The sequence below is a fragment of the Apaloderma vittatum genome, unplaced genomic scaffold, assembly GCF_000703405.1.
Source record: "Apaloderma vittatum isolate BGI_N311 unplaced genomic scaffold, ASM70340v1 scaffold7162, whole genome shotgun sequence".
NCBI lineage: Eukaryota > Metazoa > Chordata > Aves > Trogoniformes > Trogonidae > Apaloderma > Apaloderma vittatum.
Window position 1 is genome coordinate 17,954 of NW_009701807.1, and position 18,283 is coordinate 36,236.

Below are 18,283 nucleotides of genomic sequence, written 5' to 3' on the forward strand. Positions count from 1 at the left end.
AAAAAAGCTAAATATAAGATGTGCTTGACTGATTGTTCTATTGGTATTGTAAAACGCTTCCTTTAGATGACCAGCATGTTAAAATGGCAAGAGAGCTTTACAACCTTATTATTACACAGTTTCAAACATATTCAGTTTAGGAAGGCCAACAAAATACGGTATTTCAGCCAAACCTGATGATACTATACCTGTTGATGTTCTTGAAATCCAGTATTATATTTAGTGCATCTAGTAATACTGCTACAGTCAAATAAGATCACAAGTAAATAAGACACAGGTAAAACTAAGCTTTCAAAATGTGATTTTAGTTCTTTGATTAGTAAATCTAGAAAGCTGAGGAATCACTTCTCAATGGCATTTTCATTGCTCTCAAATATTAGTAAAGTTTACCTTTTTCTTTTTCTGAAGCACATGATTAGGTAGCAGTTGGTGAAGTTGCTTACGTTTCACATGCCTTGCAGCAATCTTCATATCCATCTCAAACATCTTGCTGTTTATTGCTTGCCTATAAACTACACAATTAGAATAACATTAAGACATGCTGAAACACTTCACAAAGTCCACTTTCTTGCCCAGACACAAGGTGCATTTCAGAACCTACATTACCCTCAGGAACAAGCACAGTGTTTCCATGTTCTGCAGGAAGAAAGTGAACTGCCTACCATGCCAGAACTTAACTAGAGCCTGTTTCCAAGAAAAATATCTTGGAAGCACATAGTTCTTTAAAATGTCTTGTTAACAAGTCCTATCAGCAACAGCTCAAAGTGAACTTTTCATTTAATCTCAAAGGAACTAAAGATAGAAGTAAGACTTCCTCCTAAGAACTACAGTATTTACACAAAAGTATTTTCTTCACAGTTGATTCAGCTTTTATTTATGCAACTTCTGTAACAAATGAATTCTAATTCAGGAGCTGAATGCTTGTGTGCCAGCTAATATATCACAAAATGTACTTGCAACTCAGATACTACTATGCTTTTATACACAAGTGATTTATGTTTTGGTTTTTTTCTACTGTGAGGTTTTTTTGAAGCTATTTTCTCTTCACCTCAGAAGATTTACTTTGCCTTCTGATGAGTCAGCAGTTAGTGACAGTAAAGGAACCACACTGCAACCCAGCATCTCAGGGTCATGTAAAGCCAGGTAAAAATGAAAAGTTCATTCTTTCACATCAACTTTCTCTACAATGCTGAGCAAAGCCGTGGCAAATGTAAAAAATAAGAAAAATTATTCTGCAGATCTTAAATACAAAAACTGAAGAGGGATCTCCCTTATTCACTGTCCATTCTGTAAATGTTAAGGAATCTCACTGAACATGTCTAGAAGCATTAAGACTCACTAGAACTGTGTGTCATTAAATAATACCCTAACTCCTTAGTCGAATTCTTCTACTCTATGCCTAGATACAATTCTACTACTGAAACAAACAGATAATATGAACAATGACAACAACTTCAACAAGTTTATTAATACCATAATATCTAGAAAGAAAAACTCACCTGTGTCTGTAAAAGACTGAATGTCGTAGGTAAGATCAACACTTAAATTTTCAGAATTTTCTGTTTTCTTAAACACCAACCCAATCACCCACATTGTACGGAATTCTTCCCTGGAAAGTTTTTTATATAAAAAGTCATATTACACTCACGGAAGAATGAAAAATGTAGTAAGTTATCTGCTGTAATAGCAGCAGTTTTACATTTTAGCTCCACTAGCATTGCAGAGCTAACCACAGAAAGGCCAAAAAAAAAAAAAGCCAACCTTATGACATTTCCTTTTCCTTCACAATAAAAAAAAAAGTCATGAAATACTGACACATCTATTTCCAGCAAAATTAATGAACTAATATCATCGGTAGATTAATTCATTCAACTGTGTTTCTGTATAGATCCTCTCGTTCTTTAGGAGCAACAACTAGCCATTGCAACAGTGAAGGAAACAGATTTGAAAGAAGATGACAGAAATTCAGCACCTTACCCTGAAAATAGTTTTAATTTATTCCCTAACTTCCACATTGCCACCTAAATTTGTCTTCAACTCTCAAATTTCTTAGTTGTAACTGATCAAAAACTGTAGTTTTCAGGTAAGAAGTGCCTCGTTTTGGTAGTTCACCTTCACGTAATATACATTGAAGGTGAACTATTGTATCCGTTACAGAATATAGTGTAATGTTTCTACAGCAGAACAGATTTAACATTTTAATTCAAATGTCTTTTCGCTGTAAGACTAAGAACACTGTTTTCCAATCAATGAACAAATTTAGGCAGGGAGGTAAGGAATATACATTGTTTACTTTGAGAAAACTACCTTTCCTCAAAGTGTTGCCTGCATCAAATCCCCTGAAATAAGAGCTAACTGAAGCCTGTGATGATGTAGGCAGTTGTAGCTGTATTCACCCACTAAAATGCCACCAGAGAGGTACTGCCTGCTTTTGTCCCATTTCACTTGGAACATACATGTAATTTATGTATACAACTTTATTTTTTTTAAAAAAAAAAAAGGTAGCACTGTACTATCACTTGAAGCAGTTGATGTCTGGAAAAAGCTGTAATGGAAGGTAAACAAGGCTATTCACATATTCCAAGTGAAGACAAATTTCTTCCCCGATCTCACACTTCAGACAAAACTAAGATTCTTTATAAGTTAATTATAACACTATCTAGAAAATAGAATAGTCTTTAAAAGAGATTTTAGCCCACACACCAGCAATCATTGTTCTTAGTGGAGGAGGAAGGAGAGGCAGAGCTGGGAAGGAGTTGAAAAACATACATAACCCTAAGCAATTTGAAGCACTTGATACTCTCTTCACTGTTTCCACATCCTGAGGAATTCTACCATCAGCCGTTACCAAGTTTAAATTACATGCACCTAACCTGCTAAAGCTAATAACATTAAATGTACTTACTCAAGATTTTGGTTCTGCTGTGCCTGATGTTCTACCTGATTCTCAGTGCTGTCTCATAATTAAAACTGTCTTACCAACTGATGCTACATGCTCAAACAACAGCAGCTAAGTAGCAACAGCCAACACGGATTATTGGCAAGAAACTACACAATCAATACAGCTACTAGCAAAAATATATTCATTCCTTAAAGTTACTTTCTGGCTTAACAACATTCTTATATGGAATAAGGAATATCTAATTTTATAAATAGTACTTTGGAAAAGCTTAAAACTGTTTGTCTTTAGATGTCATCATTAAAAGGATTAATCCTTTTAAGATTCCCTAAGAATGTTAGTTTATTTATTAATGAATTGGTATTTTAGCTAAGTTAGTTCCTAATCATTACATGAAACAAAACAGTTTTGCTTACTTGTCAGGATTCTCCTTGGGTGCTGGGAATGACTGTGGATTCACATGAGCCAGTGTAATGAATTCATTCTTCTCCAGGTTTCCAACTAGAATACGGATTTTTGATTCCACCAAGCCCACCCTGCACAAATGTCATTTATTAGCAAATTCTCATTAATACAAAATAGTATAAGTATCTAACACCATATATCAGGACAAAATCCTCAACATTCTCCTTATACTAATAATTGAGACTACAAAGGAACTACTGCACTATATATGACAGATTAATTCAGATCAATAAACTAAGTGTAAACATTACAAACATTAATCCAAGGGAAGTTTAAGAATGCCCTGAAACTCTCACTATGGCCTGATTTTACAAATGGAATTAAATAGCAAGACATTACAAATCAAATAAAGGCAGTCAGCAAGAAATTTTCCATATTTCTCCAATATAATTTGGCTTCAGATGATGAATTTTGAAATTGAAGAAATTCCCAATATCTGACAACATTAAAACTTCTCTAGTAAAACTGCAGAGAAACAAGTGGAAGGAGGCATTTGTGTTTTGAGAAACAGTATTTCAAGAGATTGAAAACATACCTCCTCACAGTGCTTACTAAAAAAAAAAGCAATAAGGCTTAAGAAGGTAAGATTTGTAAAGTGAATTGGAAAGTGCTGTAAAGAAGGAAAAGTCAAGCAACAGCCTCCATTCCCCGGTTCTTCATCTTTAGTGTTTTTCAGAAGTGTACCATCTTCATCCATTTAAGTCTGAAACGCTGAAGGCTCCGCTTTGATTCATTAAAAAGTTACTAGATACGCTAGATATTCCCTTGTGTGCAAGGCTGACAGCTTTTGGGTTGGTTGGTTTTGTTGTGTGGCATTTTTTCTTTCTCTTTGAAACAGCAAGCATTATACTCACCATTCTAGTCGCTGTTTTTCTGTCGGTGCGCTTGCTAGAAGTACAATATAATGCCTTTGGAGATAAAGACAACATGCTATTCTATTTATACTTCTAAAACTAGACATTCAAACCTTAATATCAAAACTTTGCAATAAGTTCTACATTGCAAACTACAGATTATTATCTTAAGTATATACCCTGTAACAAAATTAAGTATTGCTAAAGTAGACAAAGGGGCTATGTCCCCCAAGCATGTGACTACGGAACTTCTCAAAACATTTCAGATTTTCAGGACATTTCCAACTATACTTTAATACCAATAACCTTAATAAAAGGCTATGAACATGGCACTAGTTGGAAAAAAAGTATAGGTTACTTCAATAGCTAAGGAGATCAGGGATTTAACTAACTACTAGAGATTCCTTGAAATGTAAAACCAATTGTTCATAGCCATCTATATACAATGTCAGTTGCAACATTACTTCTGAATAGCTGGAAAAGTGGTTAGCACATACACATTTGTTCAAAATAAAAAATAACACCATCAAAATGTGGTTTAAAAAAATTTTGTATCTGCATTTTAGAATTGTCTGAAGAAACTTATCTGAAGCTTCACAAGGAATGTTTCCTCTGATGGCAATTCTTAAGCTCTCCAGGATAATGAGTGTATAGTCATTGTAAGTAAATTTCAAAGAAACAGTACACAAAGCAAGAATGGTATTTGAAACAAAGAAGTCCAAGGACAGTGGAATGGGAGATAATTACTTTTAACTGAACTTATAATGGACAGCGGGGCGGGAAATCTTACAAATCAGGCTTTTCATAAGTTTAATTAGGAAGTCTATTTTAGCATCCTAAGTCATCCAACTTGGCATTACCAATACGGTACACTTGGGTATCTCCTTCTCTGGAGACTTTCAAAACCCGCCTGGATGCGTTCCTGTGTGGCTGCCCTAGGGAATCCTGCTCCGGCAGGGGGGGTTGGACTAGACGATCTTTCAAGGTCCCTTCCAACCTCTAACATTCTACGATTCTATGATCTTCAGAACAGGATTTAAAGAACAGTAGTAAGATGAGATTAGGCCCTAGTATATATACATCATAGAAAGGAATGCAATGTTAATGATGGTGAAAAATTACAGTGCAACAAGTCTATGATGCTATATATAAGGCCTTGAAATTGTAATGGTAAAACAACAAATCAAATCAGTACTTAATCTTTAGGTGGCAAGAAAAAAAAATAACCTACTAAATGCTACACTCCTTTGAAATCAGTTGCAGAACGTCAATTAAATAAGAGGACTAGAAAAGAGAGATTTGGTGGACCTTCTGTGCTATTCTAAATGGGGCATTTTATCTAATTATTCTTTGCATTTTTGGCAGTATTAACTGCTTCATACAAAAAGATCATGGAGTTTTTCCCATTATCGAAATCCTCATTTTAGTTACTTGTAGGATACCATGACTCAACCATTTATATTCCTACCAAAAAAAAGTTTAAATAAAAGAGTGAATAAGGGTCTTTTACTCAAATATTGTTCGAGATGAGAAGTTACGGAGCACTAGATGTGCAACTATAATCCATGAGATTGCTACAGCATACCTACCATACACACCTCCAGAAGGTTAAATTTAGTAGGAAAGATGGCTTCAACTTTTCGTTGTATTTTATCATGTATGAACTTGAGACAAGTCTCAAATCTACAAGTGTTTGAAAAAACTCATTTTTGAGTTACTTACTAAAAGCATTTTTCGAAAAAAACTTCTGAGGGACAATACAGAAAAAAAATAATTTGGTGATGTCTAAAAGCCTCAACTACCTAGTGAGCACCCAGGAAAAAGCCCTGAGCCTTATTTATTAAAGTATAACGATAACCTATTTGTGCTAAGGTAGTGCTAACTGAAATAGAAAGAAAAGGAAAATATGTAATTTTTCCCTGCGCCCTCCTCCAACTGCTGAACACTGCCGAGAAGGAATTAAGTCACTGGAAATCTGCTATTGTCATTTTCAGTAAAACTTAATAGAGCAAACTTAATTTTTAAGACAGAGTCTAAGGTCTCGATGTTCAATTTTACAAAGTTCTTCACTCATAATTTTATCACAAAGAACATATCTAAATCAGAAGTACCCATTACTTCATGATAAAGAAAAAAATATTTCTGAATTTAAGCTTCTACCTCTCAGTGGTGATTTTTAGATGCAAGGTATTATCTTGAAGTATATAGGTTTGGATTTTTTTATTTGTGGGGTTTTTTGTTTGGCTGGTTTTTTTGGTTTTTTTTTTTTAGAAACTGGTGCCATTTCTCTCCCACTGTCTCTTTATCAGCATGATGTTTTCATAAAAATAACCTCATGTACATACTATGGAATTGTCTCACACCACTAACACCTGTACCTACAAAAAAAACCCAAAGCTTTTTTTAAGAGTCATACTACTCCCTGAAAAAAAAAATTAAGAACACCTCAACATGTTTACTTCAATTTTTCTTTATAAAGCCGTCCAGGACTTACACTTTAAAATATCCAGTGCTTCTGATAAAGTTTTGTCAAGGCAAGTGTTTAAAGTACCTTTTTAAAAAGGCACCTTTATGTTTATATTCTACTTATTTAGCAGGATATCTGTCTTTATAGCTGAGAAAAAATATATGCTAGGTCTCATTAAATGAGCGTTATTTCTCTTATCACCATATTTCCCTGTTGGTTTTCAGCTCTAATAATTATATTCTCTGCATAACCATGTTACTTAACCCTTTGAAATTATTCTTGTCACTCCCTTGCCAAAGACCATATCCAGCAAGCGTGTGTTCTCTGTTGTTGTTCCCCACCCCCATTCTGAAAAAATTAAACCTACACAAAGGGCAGGTAACACATGCTGTTAATTCTCTAAACTCAAGTAATTATTGACATTTTAAAAGTAAGATAAATAAAATAAAAACATATTTTCCCAATTTCTAATCTGCTCCTGCCATGCAGGTATGCAGTAGCCTCCAGCTCTCCTTAGTCACACATCACTGAAGTTTATTTTAAACAAGGCTAGTAAGTCAAGAGCACTTATGATCAACATAGAAATTTAGCAACTATTTGTTACTGAGATAAATTACTAAAGCTATGCTTTCAGAGAAGAAAAGAAACATTTTCAGAAGTATGTCTCAGAGCAAGGATCAGATCTCTTATTTATCAGAGCACTACACACTGCTTGGAATTTCAGCAGGCACAAGTTAAGGCATCTACGATTTAAACACAAGGAGATTTAAATACAAGGAGCGTGTGAAGAGAGGAAAAAGTCTGTACTATCTAGGTTTCAGATGGAGATTTCGCCAACAGAGCCACATTTGTTACATATTGATGACTGCATGTAGTGATTTTATTTCATAGAGGTTACTAACAAAAGCTTTAAATCAACTTATGGTAAAACAGAAAATCTTGGGTCATTTAAATATAAGCAGGGCCCATAATATCATTCTGTAGTTTTAAAAAAAATAAGTAAAAATAAAACAAGGACATTTTGTGCAAGGCATACAAAACTTGGATATTTAATATTGTCAAGGGAAGCTTTTATTGCTAACTGATAAAGCAGCTACAGCTGGTACACACAGACACCAAAAAAATGGAGATTATTTCAAGTGGCATTTAATGTTTCCTGTTTTTCCTAGTTTTGAAAGAAACAAAGAAAATGTATTAGGGAACTTATTAGCAAGCTCTTGAGCAGAAACTGATTTGTCTGCAGCACATTTTTAACTCCAAAAAATAATGTAACTTTACAGTGCTCTTTTAAGTGTTTTCAAACAATCTCCAAGATACAACATAAAAGCCATCCAAATGTTTTAAAGCTTTTATCATGCAAAAAGGTATAGAAACAAAACACAGACACATTATGAAGGTCATCAGTCTCTTTTAATGGGGGATGTATATTTCAATCTTGTTTAGATTAGTACATAACCAACCAACCACCCAACACAGAAACAAGTGTAAAATATATTTGATCTTGACTCAAGAAAAATGGGTCTCCAATTTCAACTGAGGGCAAAGAAGATGTAGTCCGTATTTCAATAATCCATATTTATTATAAAAATACAGCTTTCAGCAAGTCCACATACATTCAACAAGCTTCTGCCCCACAAGCATATTACTAGAAACCCTAAAAATGTGAACTTCAGTATTTCCCTTAGAGACATTACAAAATTAGAGAAGCTAAGTGTGGAAGAATATTAAGAGCTAAAAGCCTTGAGCTTTAATAAAAAAAAAAAAATCTAGTAATACCTATTACATCTGGCAGTTAGTCAACACAATTGCAAAAATACCTTTTATTATCAGAGTGAACTGTTGACTATAATGACAGAAGAAAACACGCAGTTTGAAGTACGTATTCACCTTAATGACCTTCAAAATTAGTTTGTTTACTATCTTGTTTCCTGGGAAGCAAGACCCGTTTTTAGAATGGTTACTGACACCACTAAAGCACTTTGCTGTTAGTCAAACCAGCTGATATGTCTTCAGTTTCATTGGTAGCAGACCAATTGTATAGGTAACTGGTGACATTCTAAGTATCTGGTCAGGGACTAACAAATTTTGGAAATATACGCTGAAGACAAAATAAAAAAAAATGAAAGAGAAAAAAGGTATCTGAAGAAATTATTAATTTTGTAAGAGAAAATATAATAGTGCATTCACTCCCCCTGTGTATAGAAATATCCTAACAAAGCACTTTTTGGAAGTCTAATGTATGTACAGTTAAGATCCTGTGCTACAGAGCATCATTAGATATTTGAACTGATAAAACTTAAAATATTCTGCCATGCCATAAAATACATACTTGTACTTCTGAAAGAAGTTTGGAGCTTCAAAAAGTTTGGACCACTCTGCCTTACTCAGCAAAATTTCATCTGTGATAGCAAGACCTAAATTATAAAAAAACATTTAAACTTTTTTTTTTAAAAAAATACAGTTTAGTGCCCAGAGTAGAAGCAGCTTATTAACTTAGCAAAGGTTACTGCAAATTACTTCTCCCCCTTCAGTTCAAAAGGAATTTATCAACAAGCCTTATATTCTAGTCATACCTTACATGGTCAATAGTTATACAAATCATACTATTAAAAAGAACCTCAACAAACTACATCTAGATATGTATGGTAATTTACCAGACTGATGATTTCACGTATTTTTGCTCTGCAGTATAATACAGCTCAATTTAATCTTTTGTGTACGCTACTGCAACTACTTAGTCCAAGGAAGACAGAGATCTTTTTCCTTGAAGTACACACATCATCTCTTGTGCAAGGCATTATACAACAAAGCAAAGAAACAGAAAGACAAGCTACTGCTCTGCCCGAGAGCTACTGGTAGTTGCTCTCTGCATCAAGTCTACTCCCTGCTTTGATAACAACTTCCCTTATCTACTATACTTATCCATGTAGATTACCAGGATAAATCCAGAGGACTCACCTCTAAGCAAGTACTATATATATTAGACCTAGAAATAGCCATCAAGTGCGATTACTGCACTAATCTTGCATGTGGCATGACACAACCTAAAGCTACTAAAATAAAAAAAGAGACACTGCACCCATAATTCTCATTTTCAGGGTACAAAAAATTTTAATTAACTCACTTTCCCAGAGTGAAGGACAGAAGTCTCTTCTGAATTTGGAACTTTAAGCCACGCAAGTGTAACATGCCACGTTTTAGCTCCCTCAGAAGAGTCTCACACCAAGAAGCTATTTAACATCCTCCCCCCTCCCTTTGACAAAGGTATACCCACAATGGAACTATTTTAAATCTGTTTAAAAACATTGATATAGAGAGCATAAGGTAATACTTACCTTGTTTAAATTCCTCAACCATGACCATACGTGTGGAAACGGACACATTGTAGGTAGAGTTCTGCTGTGGGTATGCTGGTGTAATTATAGGCATAAGATGGTACCTATCACTGGGGTTTACCTATATATAACAACAGCCAATCAGTTTCCTTCAAGCATACATATAAGTTAACAAATTTGGATTTCTCCCTTTACTACAACCGAGTCTTAAGTTCTAAGAGACCTCAGTTTGCAGACCAACAGTTGAGAGAAAGTTTAGAAAACAAGGATAATGCTTTCAACAAAGGACGTCACTGTGAAGCACAGTGATGTGGGAGGGCTGTAACTTGCCAGCACATCAAGATCAAGTCGCAGGCATTTCTAAGTCAAGAAACACCAACTGAACAGAGCAGTTTCTCTATTTCATAGGAATTAGCTTGTGACCACATCAAAACAAGGATACCTTATCACCACATGAGCACCTTCACAAGAATGACTGCCTTCAGACCTCACAAAAATTTTATACTTTATCTCTATAACACTACTGAAAATAAAGAGCCAGCTTAATTAAGAACACAGGCTCTAGGCAACCTGACAGAAGCACCACTTGCATTAACACATCTTTTCTTAAACACCACACAGGGAAACAAAAAAGGGACAAAAACACACACGCAAGATACATTTAAAATAGCATTACGGTAGCAATCTTGTAGATGGCAAATTAAAGATAAAACCTGTCATAAACTTACCCCACTTTGTTTAGCTACTACAACACAGGCAATTCCCATCAACACACTGACCTCAAGCCCCCTATCCCAGGAGTAACAGCAAGACTAAAGAACACTTTTTCAGCTGTCTCACATAATTTAAATGTGGACTTCTGTCAACAGAAACCCAGATTTTAAGTAAAAATGAGTATACAACTCAACCTCTAGTGCTTACATTGTGCACCAAAAAAAAAAAATTAGTTGAACACAAACTACTCTAAAATTGACAAAACAGAGTTGAACATATTCATGCTCTGCCCTACCAAAGCCTCAGAACATGACCTGTCCATTTGCTGCAATCTGTTTTAGGGACTGCCCGAAGGACATTAATGTCCAATGTCCTTTATATTAAGTGCTACAAAGAGGGAGATCAATTATGATAAATAATAAACAACTTAAAAGACTAGTAGTTATGATCTTCTTTGGTCCAAGATGAAAAGACACATTACTACAACTTCATGGAACCACAACTATTCAGTTGTGACTGTTGCACTTAAGTGAAATCAATATACTTGCAAAAGTAACGGGTTTTAAGTCAGAAGCAAACTGTTTTAAGATTAACAGTCTTTGAAAAATGCATTGCTTTAAGTCGTATATTCCACTGAATTTCCATTAAGATCACTTATTGCAAAAAGTGGGATTAAAAAGTACATTGTTCGGCAAGTGTGCTTCAAGCAGTCAGTTTAGAAAATTAAGCTTTGTTTCATGCTCAGGAGAACTAGAGGTTGCTTATAAAGATGACATAGTACCAAAACATTAAGTTTAATAAACTCCAAATGAAGTTCACCTAGGATTCTTTAAGCAACTGAATTTATCGTACAGTGTGACTTATAGGGGAAAAAATAATACACTAACCCTTGGGTCCCATACAGGCAAATTAAGATTGCATTCTTCTGGCTGTTTCAATAGCACTGGATTTGGCCATTCCCTGTTCAAAAAGATTGTAGCACTGAATAAGACTATTGGATATAACCACTTAAGTTCAACAAACAATACTTTTGAAAGAAATCCTTCTTAATTCTGCTTTCAAGCTAAAGCATCATTTCCTCAAGATTAAGTTGGTCTAAATAAGATGCATTGCTGAACTAGAATAGAACTGTAATTCATTTTTGCACAACATCAAAACAACGAATTCTCTAGTTTTGGAGCTTTATAACCACCAGTTTAGGTAACCAAAGTAAACTCTTCTAAACTCTTCTTGAAATAAACTTAGTAAAGAGAAATTCCTCTATGAAGACTGACATTGGGTGCGTTTTCAGGCTGGCTGTTTCATGGACAACTACAGAAGAAACAGTCTGTATGATTATAGCATCATTACAAAGTGCATGTATTTAAAAAAGAACTCCAATCAAGACAAAAAGAAACAATGCTGAATGAAACACTACAAAAAACCCCAAACAATTTATGTTCTTCAGGTCATCTCCCTACTCCCATGAGTAAAATTATCTTTATAGACAGGGAAGTCAGTTAATCTCTTGGTATTTGTACATTAATGCTTCTATGCTAAGAAACATATAAAATGGCCAGCACTATAAAGAACACATCACACCAAGTTTGCAACCAAAGTTTTTCTCTCAGCTCACTGTGGCAAGATATTACAAAACACTAGGTACCTCAAAGGGGCTATAAAGTCTATGGATTTGAGACAGTGAAACTGCGGAAATTATCTTCACGTTAAGTAGGAAAGACACTATACTCAAAGTAAAGCAACAACTTCATGCAATGACTCTTAAAAATGTCTCATGAAAAATACCGGTATCCAGACATGGTCATTCAAGAAAGAGAATACTCATTTGGAATCTACAAAGTATACTTTTGTCCCACTCATTCTAAATTTACTTGGAATGTTCCCATCAGAGTTATTCAAACTATCTTTCTGAGGTAACCATCTTGGGATTATGAAATCATATGTAAATCCAAATATCCTACCTACTGACAAGACCCAAACCCACACCTTTGCCATTGGTTCTTTTAAAACTGCATTTAAGCTATGTGCCAAAATCAGATACTGATATACCTTCTTTTCCATTATCCTGTCATTCAAACCTTAAAAGACTTTTTGGGGTGTCTGCTCTTAGTTCACATGACCTTTCATCTACAGAGTATAGCTGAGTTACAACAAATACTTAAAAAAAGATTTCATTAAAAAATGGGTGGCTTTGTTTTGGATACTTAAAGAACAAGACATGCTGGATGACTTACTGAAAAGCTAACAATTTTCTGGCAGCAAGAACAATGTTTGTAACTACCACCTTAATCTGGTAACAGCTGAAAATAATACCATAAAAACAGGACTAAAATTCAGTGTCTACAAACAATTTTATTTTAGTGTAATCTAAATTTAAAAAAACAACATACCATTTAGAAAATACCAAGAAAAATTTATGTACAAGAGTTGATGCTATTGCATTTGGATAAAGCTGGCAAGTTCTTGCTACTAGCATAGCCCAGGAAACACCGCCAAGGAAGCCTAGTATATTGGAATAGATGTTGTGGCCTGTGGGTTGAGAAGGAAGAGAGACAAAAGAGTTATCAGTAACCATAAAAGTTAAAGAAAACTTCAGAAATTTTGGAATAAAACTGCTTACGTTTTGCCCACAGTTTGATAGCTCTCAGTGTTAACCTGAAGTTGTCAATGTTTGGTACTAGATGCAGAATTTCATCGGTTACCCGGCAACCTGCCAAAAGAAAGAACCTATTACGCTTGCTGCCTCTAAAGTTTTTTGTTTGCTCACCCTCCTTCCCCTTCAAAGTTATCAAAATGTTTAAATCAGCATGCTGGAAATTAATTTTGTACATTGATTACTTTTGTTTTGAATTAGAAAGCTTAAAAAAAGTCAAATGAAAATGTTAACTGTTTTACATCAGCATTCAGGAAGACAATTCATGCACACATAGGTCCAGTTTTGGACTGCTGCTTGATTTTCTGTTATTAATGAACTGTACAAGCTATTTACAAACAAACAAGTTTTAAAGTCCTGCTGTTATGAGATTGCATGCAGTACATCACAGAACATCCAGACATATTTTAAAAAGCTCAAGTCTTCATGGAGCTACAGGAAACCTGTAGGTCACAGGTCAAAACTTTGAATTTATGAGAACAGGCTAAACAAAATAGTTTTTAAACATACGAGTTGTATCATTTCTTTGATGGGATATTTTCAGGCCTAAGAGTGACATTACACATAAAAACATTAACTGAATGATCTTTTGTTTTCCTTTTTCTCTTTTTTTAAATCAAGAATAAGTAGCCATCCATTGTTACTAAACAGTTACAGAGAGCTGGTTGCAAAATAATAGTACTACTTAAGACTCGGATATCCTTTCAAAGCAGTAAGGGGCAAGCAAGAATTCTTGAGACTGCACAAATATAAATTTCGCAACACAGTGCAGGATGCTGTGGTAATCTCAAATGATCAAGTTTGCAGCTCATAACAGAAATCAGTGATATCTCCTCTTCCCTGCCAGGTAGCATACAGGCTGAAGCTCCTACCACCCCATACATAAATAACAATTTTTTCAGCCTTGGTATTATCAACAAGTTAGAGATTACACAAGCTGGTACACTACTAAAGACCTGACCTCAAGTTGACAGTATTTTGATACGTCAAACATATCACTGAAGCAGTTTAGTGTATATTTATGTGCATACACATACAAATTAAAAAATACCCCCATCTTTATTTACAGATACTGCTCCACATGGAAGTCTCTAAAGTGCCATTAATTTCTAAACAGCACAATTTAGTACACAAATAAAGAAGAATTTTTTTATAAAATCTGGCCAACAAGAAACAACTCGTGTCTCCAAAAAGATATCTAAAACTGGCTATGATTTCATTTCCACATATGGAGTCGCTATATTTCAGTCAAGTTCACAACTACTGTATCAAACAATGCAGGATACTTATTAAAATATCAGATGTGAAGTTTATATGCAAAACTGTACATACATACCATTAAGACTTCGTATGCATCTAATGTCTAAATTTTTAAGTAGGCTATCATCTCGTAGGTCTAAATCCTCAGGAATAGTTTGCAGTGCTAATCGTGCAAACAAAATATCAATCTAAAAAAAAGAAAGATGTAAGACATTAAAAAAATTGTTCTTTCTTCTGTAGAATTTTGTCAGCCATTTTCATGATTTTTTTCTAATAATAAGAACAGTAGTCTTCCTAGTACAAAATACCTCTTTAAATAATACATTCTAACACCCTTCACAGACATTAAAATGAAACACTTTCAGATGCTTCATCAATCTTGTAGCTCCTTTTCCAAAAGGATAAAATACACATTAAGATAAACACAGAATTAGTACACCCATAAAAATTACGTCAACTGTCAATGTAAATAAAACCATTTGGGGACAAGAACCACTTCTAGGTGGAGAACATAAAATTCTACTACATCAGAGTAAGTAATGAAAACATAAGCTAGTTCTAACCTAAACAGTCTCAAAATTATCACTGAATTACACAAGAAGTAGGAGAACTTTCCCACCCAGCCCTGTAAAGTACCCATGCAACTAGCTGCCTCTGTACAGGACCAGTAGCTATGCACTGTCTACATACGACTACAGGAAACATGAAGTTGTGAAAATCAGGGAAGCTACTGAGCAAGCATCTAAATTTGTATAAATTTTGAGACTTTGTCAAATTTCTCTGCTATTACTTCTGCAATCATTTGTCATCACAGCTTTTCTAAGTCAAAAACATGTAAGGTGTTCCTGTGGGATCTACTCTAGTTGATTCTGTGCTGGCAGGGGGGCTGGACTAGATGATCTTCAGAGGTCCCTTCCAACCCCTGACATTCTGTGTGTAAGGTACTATTCCACATTCAACTCAAGTTTTACACCACCTACACACAGTAAGGACATTACACGCAGGAGTAAGCTTGCCTTTGCAGTCTTAGATTAGATACAGTCAGTCAGTATGATGAGAATATAAAGCCAGTATCAGCAGCTAGGCTAGCAATGTCTGCCAGGCAACAAGTCCCCTTCACCAGATGAAGCTTTTTGTAATCATCATGAACTTACCCAGTTCACTTACAAGGTGATGAATTATCTAGTTCTACTGCACCAAGAACAAGAGCTGTTTCAGTTACATTAAAATTATTTTGGATAAACCAAAGCTGAATATATGTTAAAATGCAGAACTTTTTGTAGGTGCTTCAAACTTTCCATTATTTTAAACTATGAAGCACTTCTCTAAAGAAAACTAACTTGTAAAGCATTCAGTGCACTTTTAATTTTAAAGTTTTTAATAGCTGGTCTTAACATTCTGTACTGCAAATAAAGTTTCTACTTAGGTCAAAACTACTACTTTTCAACGGAAAAAATAAAATTAAAAAAATCAAAATTAACTTCCGCTTCAAGTTATATTCTGATTTCTAGAAGGTCTAGCACCTCTAAAGAGTTCATGGACAACAAAAGGGTTTTTTGAATCAAGAAATTAATAGCCTCTCCTATGTCATTTGGGGGGGCAAAGCATGGAATCGGTTTTCAACAGGAAGAACCAAAAAAATCAAGATAGTTCTTGTTAATTTTAAGCAAGAACATAAAATGTGTATGTAAAAACAACTGCAGAAACTTCTGAAGTTTAACTGACATGACCACCACAAAACTAAAGTCCTTTTTCTCAGTTTTGAGATTTTCTTTAGAGAGACAATACCATCTGACACCTTTTGCCTCAGTTAGGAAAAGAAAAACTAAATTCTGATACTAACATACTGGGCACAAACACAACCATCAAAAAATGGGACCTAACACCATCTGTATATATAAAAACAGTGCTTATGGTAAGTTAGCACACAAGACTAGAAAAAGCTCATGCACCGGTGTATTGGGTTTGTGCACCAAGGTGTGGCAGCAGGGAGGCTCCAGGGATGGCTTCTGCAAGAAGTTTCTAAGAAGCTTTCCCCGTATCTGATAAAGCCAATGCCAGCTGGCCCCAATACAGACCCAAGGCCGTCCAAAGCCGAGCTCATCAGCGATGGTGATAACGCCTCTGTGATAACACATTTAAGAAGTAGGCAAGAAGTGACTGTGTGTTTTGCAGCCAGGGAGCCAAGTGAGAATATGTGAAAGAAACAGCTGTGCAGACACCACGGTCAGTGATGGAGGAGGAGGATGTGCTTCAGGCACCAGAGCAGCGATTCCCCGGAGTCGTGGTGTCGAGGCAGGCTGTCCCCCTGCAGTCCCCAGAGGTTAACGGTGCAGCAGATATCCACCTGCAGCCTGTGGAGGACCCCATGCCAAAGCCGCTGGATGCCCAAAGGATGCTGTGACCCTAAGGGAAGCCCACACTGGAGGAGGCTCCTGGCAGGAGCAGGTTTTCTGGCAGGACTTGTGACCCCATGGGGTACCCACACTGGAGCACTGTGTCTCTGGAGGACTGCGTCCCATGGAAAGGGCCCACACTGGAACGGTTCATGAAGAACTGTAGTCTGTGGGAAGGACTCACGTTGGAGCAGGGGAAGAGTGCGAGGAGTCCTTCCCCTGAGGAGGAGGGAGCAGGAGAGACAATATCTAATGAAGCAATCACAATCTCCCATCCTGCTGTGCTGCTCAGGGGGAAGAGGCAGAGGAATCAGGAGTAAAGTTAAGCCTGGCAAAAGGGAAGGGTGAGGGAACAGTGTTTTTAAGATTGGGTATTACTTCTCATTGCCCTTCTGTTACTTAATGCTAATAAATTACATTAATTTCTCCAAGTCAAGTCAAGCCTGTTTTTGCCAGTGACTGTGATCTCCCTGTCCTTTACTCAACCCACAAGCCTTTCATTACATTTCCCCTCCTGTCCAGGTGAGTAGGGGAGTGACAGAGCAGCTTTGGTGGGGACCCGATATCCAGCCAGGGTCAACCCACCACAGCTGTCAGCAACATGAGTCAAGTCTCAGTCATAAATCTAAACCATGAGAACTCATCATAAATTACTACATTGGAGCAAGATACCACTATTATAGCAGGCAATTCTTTTATTTCCCTATTCTGGCTCATGCTTTGAATTTTTTTTTTTTTTTAAAAAGGAGACACAGCACTCACTTGAATGTAAATAATTAAAAAAAAAGATCAATCACAAGACAAACTAACCAGAGGGTGCCTATGGTAAGTTTTGATATTTAGAATGGATACCTAGGCTATGTAAAGAGAAAAAAAAAAAGCTCCAGAAAAACGTTCTTAATACCCAACTGCAAATGGACAGCAATAAAAAGGCTGACACGGATGGAAAGTCACAGGCCAGCTTACTGCATGGTATCACATTTCTCTACGCATCTCTCTCATTTGGAGAAAATAAATCTCTCTGCCTAAGTGTCAACTCACACAAATGCCAGTGAAAATACAAATAAGTAAAGCTGGATGGATGAGGGCAACTGGTTCATCTTCCTGATACTCCAAAATTGCCAATACCCTTACTAAAGACCATCATAATTGCAAGACAGAGATTTAATTCAGATTGGGAGAGATGGAACTGTCCAGTCTTGCATACAATACCGCAGCTTTTCAAATCACGACATGTCAG

The 18,283-nt window shown here is 35.8% G+C and overlaps 1 protein-coding gene across 1 annotated transcript in view; it reads right to left on the bottom strand.

The window, feature by feature from the left end:
* LOC104267725 (poly(A) polymerase alpha) overlaps positions 1-18,283 on the bottom strand; it is a gene marked incomplete at its 5' end in the record, with an annotated part of 33,284 nt that overhangs the window by 9,081 nt on the left and 5,920 nt on the right. Inside the window, 10 exons of the mRNA XM_009879292.1 lie at positions 391-512; positions 1,500-1,609; positions 3,316-3,435; positions 4,219-4,272; positions 9,015-9,099; positions 10,021-10,141; positions 11,622-11,694; positions 13,125-13,263; positions 13,355-13,444; positions 14,724-14,835. Coding sequence (XP_009877594.1) covers positions 391-512; positions 1,500-1,609; positions 3,316-3,435; positions 4,219-4,272; positions 9,015-9,099; positions 10,021-10,141; positions 11,622-11,694; positions 13,125-13,263; positions 13,355-13,444; positions 14,724-14,835 — 1,026 coding nt within the window. The remainder of the gene's footprint in view (positions 1-390; positions 513-1,499; positions 1,610-3,315; positions 3,436-4,218; positions 4,273-9,014; positions 9,100-10,020; positions 10,142-11,621; positions 11,695-13,124; positions 13,264-13,354; positions 13,445-14,723; positions 14,836-18,283) is intronic.